At 38.6% G+C, this 15,591-nt stretch overlaps 2 protein-coding genes across 2 annotated transcripts; both read left to right on the forward strand.

Moving 5' to 3' along the window:
- Window positions 1-1,125: 1,125 nt before the first annotated feature.
- LOC102949029 (olfactory receptor 5D13-like) lies at window positions 1,126-2,097 on the forward strand. The gene has a single exon (XM_007088797.1). It carries the CDS (start codon window positions 1,126-1,128, stop codon window positions 2,095-2,097), a length of 972 nt encoding a protein of 323 aa, XP_007088859.1.
- An 8,856-nt stretch (window positions 2,098-10,953) lies between these two features.
- On the forward strand, window positions 10,954-11,889 carry LOC102963781 (olfactory receptor 5D18). The gene has a single exon (XM_007088769.1). It carries the CDS (start codon window positions 10,954-10,956, stop codon window positions 11,887-11,889), a length of 936 nt encoding a protein of 311 aa, XP_007088831.1.
- The last annotated feature ends 3,702 nt before the right edge of the window (window positions 11,890-15,591 follow it).

Here is a 15,591-nt window from a genome sequence, read left to right on the forward strand (position 1 = left end):
TTGAGAAGCTTGAGCAAAACATGTCGTTTTTAATTTAATTTAGATATTCTATGAGTATTTAATATCATACATGCCTAGTAAAGTTATCAGATTAAAAATAATAGAAAGTTAAAAAGATAATAATTAAGGGATCTAGATGAGTATTGTTGAAAGCAGCAAGGGACACCTGGGTGGCTCAGTCGGTTAAGCGTCCAGCTCTTGACTTCAGCTCAGGTCATGATCTCACTATTGGTGAGACCTAGTCCCATGTTGGGCTCTACGCTGACAGTGCAAAACCTGCTTGGGATTCTCTCTCTCCCTTTTCCTCTGCCCCTCCCCTCATGCTCTCTCTCAAAGTAAAAAAAAATAAATAAATAATAAACTTAAAAAAAAAGGAAAGCATTAGTGACACTAAGTAAGAAAATAGTTAAGTAGGAAAGAAAACACAGAAGTGGGGGGAAAACATGTCACAAGTGCGACTTTATTATTTTACCAGGTTGCTGCATTGTTTTTGGAACACTGAAGTAATTATTGTAGCATTTGGATAGAATCAGTGGAAAGCTTGAAGATATGTGGGGCTATGTTCTGTCCACATCCACATATTTTTTTCAAAACATGGAAATTCTTGCGGTGACTTATAAATGCTGCCTTCCCTGAGCCTGGGGTTGAACATCATAACTATTGAAGTATTATCGCCTCTAATGTTTTACATCTGATCCTTGCTTTATAAATTTGAGTGCTACATTTAGCTGCATTGTTATATTAACCCCCTGAAAAAGGGCAGATCTTCAGAATGATGGAACTGTGAAAAATACATTGGTCTACAACAATGTGGTGTAGTTTTCTGTCTGTTCCCTAAATTTAATTGGAGTTCTGCCACTCAGGATCAATTTCAAAACCGAGCTCATCACTGGTAAGCTGTGCGATCTCAAACGAGTTCCTTAACTTATATATGCCTCCCCATCCTTAAGTAAAGTATGAAGCTCCTTGTTTTACGATTCACAGTGCTATTTGAAGATTTCAATCAATGCATTTTAAGGTTTTAGCACAATGCCTGCCACGTGATAAGTGCAATAGAAATGCGTGATCACGATGATCATTGCTACTGTTTTTAGTATTATTTCAGATTCTTTTCCAACCACAAGCATGTTGCTCCTGGAAGGAAACCACAGTACTGGAGCCACATTCACCCTCTTGGGCTTCTCAGAATATCCGGATCTGCAGATTCCCTTGTTCCTGCTATTCCTGACCGTCTACACCGTCACTGTGGTGGGGAACCTGGGCATGATCATGATCATCAGGGTCAGTCCCCAACTCCACACCCCCATGTACTTTTTCCTGAGCCACTTGTCCTTTGTCGACTTCTGTTACTCCACTACAGTTACCCCCAAACTGTTGGAGAACTTGGTTGTGGAAGACAGAACCATCTCTTTCATAGGCTGCATAGTGCAATTCCTCTTGGCTTGTATATTTGCAGTGTCAGAAACGTTCATGTTGGCAGTGATGGCCTATGACCGCTTTGTGGCAGTTTGTAACCCTCTACTCTACAAAGCTGTCATGTCCCAAAAGCTGTGTGCATCGTTAGTGGCGGGGCCCTACTCATGGGGTATAGTCTCTTCCCTGACACTCACCTATTTTCTCCTGACATTGTCCTTCTGTGGCTCTAACGTCATAAATAATTTTGTCTGCGAGCACTCTGTCATTGTCTCTGTGTCCTGCTCGGACACCTACATCAGCCAAGTGCTTTGTTTTGCCATCGCCATGTTCAATGAGGTGAGCAGCCTGGTAATCATCCTCACTACTTATATTTTTATTTTTGTCACTGTCATAAAAATGCCTTCTGCTGGTGGGCGCCAAAAAGCCTTCTCCACTTGTGCCTCCCACCTGACTGCCATCACCATCTTCCACGGGACCGTCCTGTTCCTTTACTGTGTACCCAACTCCAAAAACTCATGGCTCATAATCAAAGTAGGTTCTTTATTTTATACCGTGGTGATCCCCATGCTGAACCCTCTAATCTATAGCCTCAGAAACAAAGATGTGAAGGAGAGTGTCAGGAAATTAATTAATCACTCAATGCAATTTTGTCAAAGGTGTGCATTTTCAAAAGAGATTTGATTTATTATACGGAGAATTACTCAATGCTTCTAGTAGAGGTGACAGTTCAAAGTATTTAGTCAATTCACCACATTTTGAAATCTACTGTTGTAATAAACCAGTTATTTGATCATTGATTTCTGGTCACTTCAATGTTTTGTAAAAGAACTATGAGCAACAGGTGAAGAAACATAGTGTTGTGGGTTGAATAGTGTCCCCCCCCCAAATATCCAAGTCCATCCAGAAGCTAAGAATATGACCTTATTTGAAAACAGGATCTTTACAGATGTAATAAAGGTGAAGATTGAGATGAGATCGCCCTGGATGAGGGTGGGCCCTAAATCCAATGAGTGTGTCCTTATAAGAGAGAAAAAGAACCCACGGAGAGGTCTTTGTGAAGATTAGTGCTCTGCTGATACTGAGTAGGGGGCTCTAGGAGGATGCAAGGAAGGCTTCTCCTCTAGCATCTTCAGAGGGAGCATGACCCTGCCAGCACCTTGATTTCAGGCTACTAGTCTTGAGAACTATGAGGAAATGCATTGCCCTAGTTTAAGCCACCACGTTTGTGGTAACTTACTGCAGCAACTCTAAGAAACTTATCTAACAGTAAACAGCAGACCATAAAATTCAAATCTCTTGGATTACCATGCTGGCATGGTAAATCATTTTTCAATTCCATTTAAACATTGGGAATGTTAGGTGATGAGATGTTTGTTTATTTGTTGGTTGGTTGGTTGGTTGGTGGTTGGTTTTTTTTGGTGGTGATGGGGGCGGGGTTTCCCGGGATCCTGAGCTGATGGCCAAGAAAGAATTCTTGAAGACGTCTTTGGTGCAAAAAGGTGATTTTATTAAAGCACGGGGACAGAACCCGTGGGCAGGAAGAGCTGCCCCAGGACCACAAGGAGAGACTAGTTATATACTATGGAGTTGGGAAGAGGTAAAGTCCAAGGGAAGTTTCCAGTGAGATTTTCAGATGCCAAAGAAGATTCCCAGGATAGGGAGGCCTAGCAATTGTCACGCTAAGGTTGTTTTCCCCTCTAGTAAAGCATTAGCATTAAGACAGTAGGCAGTTCCCTGAGGAACATTTTGCTCTGGCTGCCTCAAGTATTTGTCAATGGGCTGCAGGTTATAAAGAAATTTAGTTCCTTTGCCAGTTCCTTCTGCCTTTGTTTCATGCATCATTAGGGTCATGGAGGAATTCTACAAAGTGGTGGCTGATTAGGAATGTAAATATGGAAGAATTAGTAATAAGCAGAGAGGCACTATTTCTAAGACCTGGCCAAGTTCTTTGTTCCTTCTTCCTTTTTGTACTTTTATTAATAGTATTGGAAGTGATGTGAAACATGATGACGGAGTATCAAAAGTATTTTATATGAGGGGCGCCTGGGTGGCTCAGTCGGTTAAGCGTCCGACTTCAGCTTAGGTCACGATCTCGCGGTCCGTGAGTTCAAGCCCCGCATCGGGCTCTGGGCTGAGGGCTCAGAGCCTGGAGCCTGCTTCGGATTCTGTGTCTTTCTCTCTCCCTTCCCCTCCCCCCACTCTTGCTCTCTCTCTCTCTCTCTCTGTCTTTTTCTGTCTCTCTCTCTCAAAAAATAAATAAACATTAAAGAAGATTTTTTTTTCAAAAAGACATCAGATATGTTTAAGTTTAAAATTTTAATTTAGATACTAAAAAAGAAAAAAAGATAATAAATCATTGGCTACTATTGAAGGTTGCTGGGGTGTCAAGGCATTGCTCTGAAAACTGATAAATAAGGGAAATAAATATTTATTTTGTCTTTCTATTATGAGTTGCATTTCAGGGTTACCTAACAGTTTGTGAGGGGAAATTCAGGGAGAGTAAAAGCAGAAAAGAGGATGGAATTAGAAAATCGCGATTTCAGAACTCCTAATGTTAAAACATGCACCAAGGCAATGGTTTCAAGAAATATTAAAATCATTACGCAAAATGTTGGTGGGGAATGCTAAAATGAGGTGATCTAGCTGATAGGACCTGCATCCACAGATGGGACCGAGGATCCCTAGAAAACGATTAGTTAACAGGTGCTTTTGTGATCCAATGCCACGGGAGGAGTCAGAACCACGTCTGAACAATGCTTGCCGAAGGGAAGCTAAAAGAATGAATCGGAACTAATAAAGCTTCTTGAGGTGTCAGTTTATAAAACCCAGGGCAGGAACATGTCAAATGACACCAATTAAAGCAGTAAGCCCAATGCAGAGAATGCAGCCTTCTGCAAAGGGTCCAAGTCTTCCGCAAAATTACCTGAACGCACATACCGGTCCACATGTGTGTGCATGCCCAAGCGCCCCGCCCCCAGGGAACTGTTACATGATACATTGAGCATTTACATAATAAAGGAAACTGAGTTATAACAACAGAATATGTGTAGAATTTTGTAAGGATATATTTTTTGTTAGGTCAAATTTGACGAGGGTATTTACTCAAATGTTCATTTTACCAACTGTCACACTTTTCATAAGTTCCTATTAATGACTCAGTTGTCTTAGCAAGTGGATTGATAGAGAAATATTATATTCTATAAATATTATTATATTGTAGAGGACTCAAATTAATAAGACTGGAAGTCAGGGACTCACTGTCCATTAAATGTTCTGGCCCTTTAGGACAAAGAGCAAGCCACATTAGTCTCGTTTTCCAGGCTGCACACAGGACTCTTGGCCAAGAAATACACTTGGGACAGAAAAAAACAATCAGTATGGCCAGCAGTTCTTGTGGATCTTGTTTTGAGGCTTGTAACATTGGCTCAAGGGCTTTTTGTTTCCTTGAATATTTTCAAAAGAAAAAAAAACATTAACTTTTAAAATAAGTTTTTCTAATTTTATTTTGAGAGAGACAGAAACAGGGCAAGTGGTCAAGGGCAGAGAGAGAGAGGAGAGAGAGAAAATCCCAGGCAGGCTCTGTGCTGGCAGCACATGTGGGGCTCGAAGCCATGAGATCATTATCTGAGCAGAAACCAAAGTCGGATGCTTAACTGACTGAGCCACCCAGGCGCCCCGCCGTTAAACTTTTAAAAATTACATCAATAAACCTTTTTTATTCTTAAGCTATATCATCTCAGATTATTTCTGCAGAGCGGAAATTATTCAATGATAATTTCTTAATGAAAATGTACTATAAAAGTATTCCACTAATGGCATCCCATATTTTGTTATTGTTCCAATACCCACTTAGTAGCATAAATAGAGCTTTAAAGAACACCCATTGATATACCCAAGTAGGCTTCCTTCTTTTCCTTTCTGCCATGAATAATGTCACTTGGAAATCTCCAAGTTATAATTTTGCAAGCAGATTTAGAAAGCACAAAACATCACGGCGAACTGATTAATTATTGGGATGCGTAAAAACACAGTGTGTATTTTTTTTTTAAAGTTTTTACTTAAATTCCAATTAGTTAACATACAATGTAATATTAGTTTCAGGAGTAGAATTCAGTGATTCATCACTTACATACAACACCTAGTGCTCATCACAAGTGCCCTCCTTAGTGCCCATCACCCATTTCACCCATCCCCCCACCCACCCCCGCTCCAGCAGCCCTCAGTTCCTTTCTATAGTTAAGAGTTTGTTTTCCTGGTTTGCCTCTCTTTCCCCCCCCCCCTCCACATTCATCTGTTTTGTTTCTGAACAGAAACAAAATAAATAAAATAAATGAAATCATATAGTATTTGTCTTTCTCTGACTGACTTATTTTGGTTAGCGTAATACTCTCTATCTCCATCAACTGCAGGTGTTGCCGAGGATGTAGAAAAAGGGGAACCTTCTTACACTGTTGGTGGGAATGCAAACTGGTGCAGTCACTCTGGAAACAGTATGGACGTTCCTCAATAAGTTAAAACCAGAACTACCCAACGACCCAGCAATTGCACTATTAGCTATCTATCCAAAGGACACAAAAATGCTGATTTGAAGGAATACACATACTCTGATGTTTATAATAGCATTATCTAAAAGAGCCAAACTATGGAAATCACCCAAATGTTCATGGATTGATGACTGGATAAAGAGGAGTATATATATGTCTAGACATGTATCATAGACACGGACACTCACACAATGGAGTCTTGCTCTGCCATAAAAAAGAACACAATCTTGCCATTTGCTGAGTATGCATTTGAAAATAAGTAGTATTTGCTGTTTCCTTTGCCCCAAACTCCACACTCTTCCCCCCAATCTTTGTACGTCTTCCTCTCTCACTTCATCATGGTACAGGCTCAAATAGTACCTCACTGTGGTCTTGTCTGGCCTCCTTATTTAAAATGGGGCACCTGGGTGGCTCAGTTAAGCTTCTGACTTTGGCTCAAGTCATAATCTCATGGTTCATGAGTTTGAGCCCCGCATCGGGCCGGCTCTGTGCTGACAGCTCAGAACCTGGAGCCTGCTTCGGATTCTGTGTCTCCCTCTCTTTCTGCCCCTCCCTTCCTCACACCATGTGTCTCACTCTCTCAAAAATAAGTAAACATTAAATAATTTTTAAAAAATGATATCTTCAATTGTATACTTATAGCATTTATAATTACTAAAAAATGATCACATATTTATTTATTTGTACTCCCCATTAAATAGAAATTTGTTGACAAAGGGACATTCTTTCTCTTTTTCCCCAATATCTAAGATAGTACCTAGCTCATTATAAACTTATAATAAATAATTACTTACCCTCATCAGGTACCCAACCACTTTTCCCTGGTTCCTGTAGCAAAACACAAAATTCACAGAACAGTCCCTGCTTTAATTCTCAGCATGTACAACCTTCAGTCTTTATTCAATTGTATTGCTTGTTACTACAGAGAAATTATACATCTTTTGAAAGAAAAGTTTTAATGTGATCCACTTCCTTATTATTCTTATATCAACACTGTAGCCTTGCATTTAATGGATATGTAAAAAACGTTTGCCAAATGGATCAACGCGATAAAACTTTAGCAAAACTACCTGTAAATTTTTCTAAAGGAGAATACTTGAGATATTTTCCATTTGCCGGTAATTTCACCATGCTGCTCCTGATGTTGAAAAAGTCAAGATTTCTGATATAATAAACCTGATAAAGACAGGAAGTTGAGAGGAGTGCAAATTTCTTTTGGTTTGTTTGTATTCTGTTTTGTTGTGACTGCAGTTTCAAGAACCACTTCTAAAACATCCTTATCATTCTTTGTGAACTATCCCCTCACCGCACTGAAATTCCTCCTAGTTCTGGTAGTTTGGCTCTATTCCCAGTTCCTTTGGAAGGCCATATTTATTGTTCAATGAAGACTCATGGTGCACTGACTTTATGCTACTCATTCATCTAGGAGCTTGGGATATATTAGTGAACAAAGCAATGAACGATCTCTGCTTTCCTGGAACTTTTATCTTAGCAGAAGAAAACAAGCAATGTACAAATAAAGAAATAAGTAAGGATTAAAATATATATTTGAGGGGCTCCTGGAAGGCTCAGTTGGTAAGCGTCCAACTCTTGACTTTGGCTCAGCTCATGATCTCAACATTCATGAGCTCGAGCCCTGCCTGGGACTCTGGGCTGATGGGGTAGAGTCTGCTTGGGTTTCTCTCTCTCTCTCTCTCTCTCTCTCTCTCTCTCTGTCTGCCCCTCCCCCCAATCACACTCACACACACACTCTCTCTCTCAAAATAAATAAATAAAGTAAATATATTTGAAACATGTGAAGTACTTTAAACACTATATTGGGTAGTAGAAGAGCCCCAGTGGTAAAACAGTATGTTCGAGGGTATCACTGAAAAGCTGCATTTGAACAAAAACTTAAGGGAAAGCATTTCAGTGGGCAGGAAACATGAGGAGAAAAGACCATAAAGAAAGAGTTGGTAATATTTTTTGGAAAACATAAAGCAAAACACAAAAACAAAGAGGTCAGACTAGATAGAAGAAGCAGAGGTGGTTAAGAGTAATAGAATAGAACAAGGTTTGAAAGGGACTATTTTCCCAACTTGATATTTAACTTTTTAAATATTTATGCTTTAACTCTCAGTGAACCATGATGACCTAAAGGAGGGATCTTCACCCTTCTCCAACAGGGTCAGAGTGGATGGCAGGGAGGAAGACAGTTACGCCTGCTATATGGTAGCCACTCAATATTTGATAAGGATGGTTTTTATAATTCCATAACTTTTATAATGGTTGTAGGTATGTATGGGAGTAATCAGGGGTTGGAGAAGTGATTTTAAAATATAACATTTTGGGGGCACCTGGATGGCTCAGTCGGCTAGGTGTCTGACTCTTGGTTTTGGCTCAGGTCATGATCTCATGGTTCATGAGTTCAAGCCCCACACTGGGCTCTGTGCTGACAGTGTGGAGCCTGCTTGGTATTCTCTCTCTCTCTGTCTTTCTGCCCCTCCCACACTCTCTCTCTCCTTTTCTTCCAGACTAAATTAATAAAATCTAAAATACATTTATATAAATTTTTGTATAAAATTTTCCTAATGCTGCTCCATGTTTTCAAGCATTACATCAGAGAAAAATGATTAATTTTAATTGTTTATTTCATGACCTCAAGAGAATGGGGCAAGACATAATCTCTAGGGCTCATGTCCCAAAGGTTGTACTATAGATATAAGAATGTATCCATCAGTCCCAACCAAGAGTGGCCTTACCTTTGCCATCAGCAGGTTTGTTTTCAGATTCTAGAGACCGATTGATATTAATTTCAATGTAGGGTATCTGGGAAGCAGCACGGTGGGGGAAACTTACCCTTAGATCTAGACAGTTCTTGAGAATTATTTAGTCACTGCAGAAGTAACATATCTGGAACATGCAAGGAAGAGAAAGTGCATTTATACTACACGGTTTTGTCTTAGAGGGCCTGGCTCAGATGCACAAGGGCTAACCTGGGTGGGAGGATAGAAGAGGTCTGAGAACTTTGGGAATGTGCATTGTTCTGTTTCTGTAAGTTATGGGAGAAATAGTCAAGGTAAGATAGAGAAGATTTAAGTAAAATGAAACTAGCAGAGATTGAATAGACTCTCTAGTGAAAAAAATTAAAAGGGGCCAGCTTTAATTAAGATGATAAAGCAGAGAAAAATTAGAGAAAAATTAGAACAAAATAGGGAAAACAAAGGTCAGATTTCAGCTGTTATATTTCTTGGACTCAATGGTAGAGAAAGATTTTACCAACAATTTAATAATAGTATTTGGGATGCAAGAATCATCATGTTGAATATCACATTCATTTAAAATGAAACCTGAAAAGCCTTAGTCAGTTAAATATTATATTAAGCAAGAAGTGTGATAATGAGAACGTCTAGCTTCAGGATGGATGTCTTTTGAGGTTGTCTTTAATACTCAGATGTATGACTGACTATAGGGACAGAGAGATCCTTTAAGCTCTCAGTCTTGAATATGATCTGATATCTTTATTGATGGGCCATCTGAAACTATCTCTTGGGTTGTGGGACCAAAGATAACCTTACCATTGAGATGATTAAGAGTTTTCTGCTATGGTAAGATCTTAGAGGTGTTGGGCACCAACTGGAGAAGTACAATGATACTTTTGTATTACTATTTTCTTCTAAAATGCCTTCATAGTGTATTACTACCTCGAGTGTTTAAAAAATCCTTCTCCTTCACAGATACTATATGGACAGAATGAATATCCTGCATGTCTTGAAGGGAGAGGAGAGGTGAGAAAAGAGAGAGAAAGCGAGAGATTCCCAGGCAAGGAAAGTGTCTAAGTCGCTTATTACTACTTTAGTTATTTCTGGGAGAGAAAATTTCCCTAGTTCCTGTTCTTATTTCATCATGATGCTGATTTCTAGTGCAGCTCTTTGGTCTGTACATTGTCAGTAGACTATTTCCCATAGGCCCAGAGACGCTGGCTTGTCACAAATTACAAGTATGATCATCAATAAAAGAAATATCTTGGTATCTAGACCTAGAACAGGGGTCAGAGTCTGGTGTGGAGGAATGGACATATGGTTGGGATTCTGATCAAGGCTCTAGTCGCAGGTATGTAGATTGGTCATTATTGGCATGTCATTGGAAAAGTCAAGGTGTCTCCAGAAGTTTTGTCACCTCTAGAACAAGGAAGTAGACATGATTATCTTTAGCATCTAATCTAATTATTTATCAAGTAATGAGGTCAGATTGACAATTTGGAGCCCATTAGTTGAGGAGAATACTCTGAAAAAATGAATTAAGGTTTATTTTGATATCAGATTCACTGAGTCAGAAAGAAAAAGATTAATGTGTTGTATGAAATGAATAATAACGGCAAAAATATAAAATGTTAAAGGTGTTTATGCTTAATGTCACAGTGTAAACCTGTGATGTAAAAATTAATTTATTTGGAAATTTCTCATGTTTGTACTGCTTATAGGGCTGACATAATCAGTCATTATATTGTATTAGGTGTATCTTTTATGCACTTATAATGTGCAAGGAGGGCTGAAAGGGTTATGCTAATATTTGATTTAAAATAACCATAAATCCCTTTATCTCATACTTTTATATGTAAATATTAAAAATTACAGTTAAGAATTTAAACAACTTTTAAAGATTTTATTTTTATGTAATCTCTACACCCAACATGGGGTTCGAACTTACAATGCCAAGACCAAGAGTCACATGCTCTACTGGCTGAGTCAGTCAGGCATCCCGAGAACTTAAAACATTTTAATTCAGTAATTGTATTGCTTTTAAACTTAACGAACATTTCAAAAATGATTTTGTGTTTTCAAATATTAGACATTTAGCATATCTTACATAAAATACATAGAGAAATTATGAAAAGATATTTTGCTTCATCTTCCAGTCTTGGTAAGGGGTAGTTAGGAAGCTTCTTAGATGCTCACTCCCTTACTATTTTTATTTTCAGGACCGATTCAGATTCTGACAAACAGAAACCATCATGTTACTTTCAGAGAGAAATAAAACTGGGGCTGTGTTCACTCTCTTGGGCTTCTCAGATTACCCAGAACTGCAAGTCCCTCTCTTCTTGATTTTTTTGGCCATCTACAGTGTCACTGTTGTAGGAAATATTGGGATGATAGTTATAATCAAGATTAACTCCAAACTGCACACCCCCATGTACTTTTTCCTCAGCCACCTCTCATTTGTGGATTTCTGCTATTCCTCCATCATTGTTCCCAAGACCCTGGCAAACCTAGTTGTAGAAGACAGGACCATTTCATTTCCAGGATGTATAGTGCAATATTTTTTCTTTTGTACCTTTGTGGTAGCTGAATCCTTTTTACTGGCTGTGATGGCCTATGACCGCTTTGTGGCCATCTGCAACCCTCTGCTCTACACAGTGGCCATGTCCCAGAAACTCTGTGCCATGCTGGTGGTCGGATCATATGCATGGGGAGTAGCATGTTCCCTGATACTCACATGTTCTGCTATCAGATTATCTTTCCAGGGTTTCAACACAATCAATCACTTCTTCTGTGAGTTCTCTGCATTGCTGTCCCTGTCTTGCTCTGATATTTACGTCAATCAGTTGCTGCTTTTCATTTTTGCCACCTTCAGCGTGGTCAGCACACTGCTTATCATTCTCATGTCTTATGTATTTATCATTGTCACCATCCTCAAGATGCGTTCAGCCAGTGGTCGTCGCAAAGCCTTCTCCACCTGTGCCTCCCACCTGACAGCCATCACCATCTTCTATGGAACCATTGTCTTCCTCTACTGTGTCCCTAACTCCAAAAACTCGAGGAACACAGTGAAAGTGGCATCTGTGTTTTACACAGTGGTGATTCCTATGCTGAATCCTTTGATCTACAGTCTGAGAAATAAGGACGTCAAGGATACAGTCAGCAAGATAACTAAAGTCTTTTCTTTTTGAGCATATTATTGCAGTATATTGTCCTTGAAATGTAAATCAAGTGGGCCCATAATTGTTGATTGTAAGATAAGTTTAAATATAATGAAGAGTTGATGTACAATGGATTGGATGTGGATTTGGATCCAAGAGACTTATCTTGATGTTATCTTTTGCTCGCTGGAAAAAAAAATCCGAAGCCCCTCTGACCTTTGGTTTTTAATCCAAAAAACTGAGGTAATATAAACTAGCTCCTAAACTGATTGTGAAGACTAAACCTTAATTTAGATATCATGTCGAATACCTTGTATAATCTCAGTAAACATTAATTTTATTCTCCTTTCTTATAACATACCTCAAGTAGACTAGGTCTCAATAAACACATAAATATATCTCCAAAAGTACAACTAGCAATTAAAATAAAACATAGTCTTCATATCCAAGGAATGCACAGTCCAGTGTTGACAATAGGACAGTGAAGAAAGTGGCCATTGTATAAGGTGAGAAATAAAAAGTATCATAGAATTTTTGAAAGAAAGAAAAGATCAAGTCCATTTACGGACTTTAGAGTAATGACTGCAAAAAATAGGTATCACCTGCACTTGGCTTTGGATAACAAATTGCACAGTTTCAGGAGACAACACGTATGAGTTTCATTCAGAAGAGCAAAGCATCACAAAATCATGAGGTCAGAATGTAATACTGAATCAGTAATCTAAAAAATATTTTATTGAGTGATTACTATATAACGTGTGTGTGTGTGTGTGTGTGTGTGTGTGTGTGTGTGTTGTGTGTGTTGTATTGTGTGTCTAGGTTACTTGGCATGAGTGGAAATTTAATAAGACATTGTCTATATCCTGAATGTGTTTCAAAGGAGCTCCATTGTGGCAGTGTGATAAGTTATGATGGCATCCATCAAAGGCTTTTAAAGATGTTAGACTGGATTTCAGGAAATCTCCTTTTTTAATTTTTAAAAATGTTTTGAGACAGAGAGATAGAGAGAGGAAATGAGTGGGAGAGAGGGGCAGAGAGAGACAGAGACAGAGAATCTTAAGCAATCTCCATGCTCATCACGGAGCCTGATGTGGGGTCAATCCTACAACCCAGGGATCATGACCTGAGCTGAAATCAAGATCAGCATGGCTCACCCAGCTGAGCTACCCAAGTGCCCCTGGATTTCAGAAAATCTTATGCAAAGAATAAGCATAATGAGTGTCTGCCCAACCTGTGTTTCATAGTAACATTCTGCCTATGAAGACATCACAAACATTATCAATCCTTTATCATTTTTTTTTCCTGAACATGAACATAATCTCTGAATCCTTCTCAACTGAACTCCCGCCTTAAGAAAAAGTGCTCAGGGTCTCCTGGTGGCTCAGTCGGTTAAGCCCCTGACTTTGTCTCAGGTCCTGATCTCAGGGTTCATGAGTTGGAGCCCTTACATCAGGCTCTCTGGTCTCAGTGTGGAGCCCACTTTGAATCCTCTGTCCCCCTCTCTCTCTTCCCCTCCCTGGCGTGCTTTCTCTCTCTGTCTCTCAAAAATAAAATAAACATTAAAAAATGCTCAAAACCAATTGCTTCCATAGCTATTCAAAAATAAAATAAAGTCAGATAGTGATTAACACCAAGGCCTATTTATTTTATCTGGCAAATTCAACATACTAAGCCTCTGTAATATTAATAAGTCATGTTGCTTGAATGCCTTATACCTGCTTCTCTTTCTCTTTACTCAATATGGACAGTTAAAATTGCAAACAAGTTATTAATAAAATGAAAAGTAATACATTTCTGCTGTTCTAGTAAAGGAGAACTATTTTATATGGGCTCAGGATAGTTACTTAAAATGTGCATATTATTTTGAACTTATGATCATTATTAAAATGTTCTATTTATATACATCATAAAATAAGGAATCACTTAAATAACCATTTTACATGGAAAGATACAATCTAAGAAACAGTGTTTTAGAAATGGATGTCTGAGGACATTTCTCTTCTATTGACTTCGGTTTCTCTGCATATCCACAAATTTATCTTTCACTTTCCTTTGGTGCTTTTTTTTTTTTTTCAAGACACTCAATACATTTTAGTGAGCCTTTTAGTTTACAACATGAGGTGAAAGGATAGTCAGTCCTCTTTAACCAATATTTTACACAGCTGTAGGAAAATATTTCAAACTTTAGGGAATTATAACGGATTACATATATTACAGGTTGGGAAGCAGGTAAACAGTATCTTCATTCTTCAATTTTCCAGTTGAGTCTTCCTTTCCAATAGTATCCATCTCTAATTAGTTACATAAATTTCTTCAAGGCCACGTTTTGTTGTTGCTGATGTCTTCAGACCTGAAACTTTGCTATTTCAGTCAATATCCGCGAATTCCGCTTCAAAAATGCGTTTTGCATTGGGTGGAATTTTGGCACCTTTCTTTCCATAAGCCCATTCTGGATCAATCTCTAGTTATGCCTTTTCTCCTTTACTCGCTTATACACTTATACAATAAATTAACTCATTATTCATAAATTAATACAATTTACGTGCACTTATACAATCCTAATTTTCCTCAAAATTTAGGAAATTATTTACAATTGAATTATTTTTGCAATATTTATATTGAATTAGGAATTCTTACTTTGAGTCAAAAAAGGGTAATCCCTCTTTAGAGAGACTCTTATTTTACTTCTTTTCTGCTTGGAAAAAGGATGATCATTTTGGGGTAAAAGTAACACCAACCATTTCGCTCTTACTCTGAGGAAACCAAAGCCCGTAACACGTAAGTGACCCGGCCAAAGTTGTAAAAGCAATTGCTGACAGAAACGAAAGCAATCGGTTAAGACTCCAGACATATCTTCTACTAAACTCTAGCAGACAATCTTGTGTTTTCCTTCATTTCAAGTTGCCACATTTCAGACTCTTTATGATAGATTCTGTTGCTTCTATATAGAACATGACATATTAGCCTCTGAAATTTTTGGTTGTGTGCCTCTCGATTTTGAAAATAATTTAATATTGAATATAAAATATTGCATCATAATTTTAAATAGCAGCAAAAAGTGTGATTTCTCTTACATAATATAATTCACTTAAAATACATAAATAAAGGGGCACCTGGGTGGCTCAGTGAATTAAGCATCCGACCTTGGCTCAGGTCATGATCTCACCGTTCATGAGTTCAAGCCCCGTGTCGGGCTCTGTGCTGACAGCTCTGAGCCTGGAGCCTGCTTCACGTTCTGTGTCTCCCTCTCTCTCTGCCCCTCCCCCACTCACATTCCATCTCTCTCTCTGTCTCAAAGAATAAATACACATTAATTTTTTTTAATCTTAAAAAAGGATAAAATGTGTTAATAGTTGTATTCAGAACAGTAACTGGGTCATAGAAAGTGGTCACTGTGAGCATTGGTTACTCTTCTTAGCAAAGGTGGTTTGTTATTCGCACCTATTTCTGGTATTTGACAGAAGTCCGGTTTGACTGTTCAGCAAAATCCCTGGTCTCTACCCACTAGATGTCACTAGCACCCCTTCCTATTGGGAGAACCCAAAACGTCTTGGGACAGAGCCACAGGTCCCAGAGGCATCAAAATATCTCCTGCTCCAGAACCACTTCTCTATAAATAGTCAACAGCCTGATTTTTCACCTTCAGACTTGAAAACAGGCAAGGTTTTCAACATTGGGTACTATGTTGGACTCAGAAAAAGACACCTCACTTTTACTGACCATTGAAGAGAG

This window comes from Panthera tigris, chromosome D1 (genome assembly GCF_018350195.1).
Source record: "Panthera tigris isolate Pti1 chromosome D1, P.tigris_Pti1_mat1.1, whole genome shotgun sequence".
Taxonomy (NCBI): Eukaryota; Metazoa; Chordata; class Mammalia; order Carnivora; family Felidae; genus Panthera; species Panthera tigris.

What these genes read in the sequence shown, in the direction of transcription:
- LOC102949029 (XM_007088797.1), top strand. Translation starts at nt 1,126, where the DNA reads ATGTTGCTCCTGGAAGGAAACCACAGTACTGGAGCCACATTCACCCTC.
- LOC102963781 (XM_007088769.1), top strand. Translation starts at nt 10,954, where the DNA reads ATGTTACTTTCAGAGAGAAATAAAACTGGGGCTGTGTTCACTCTCTTG.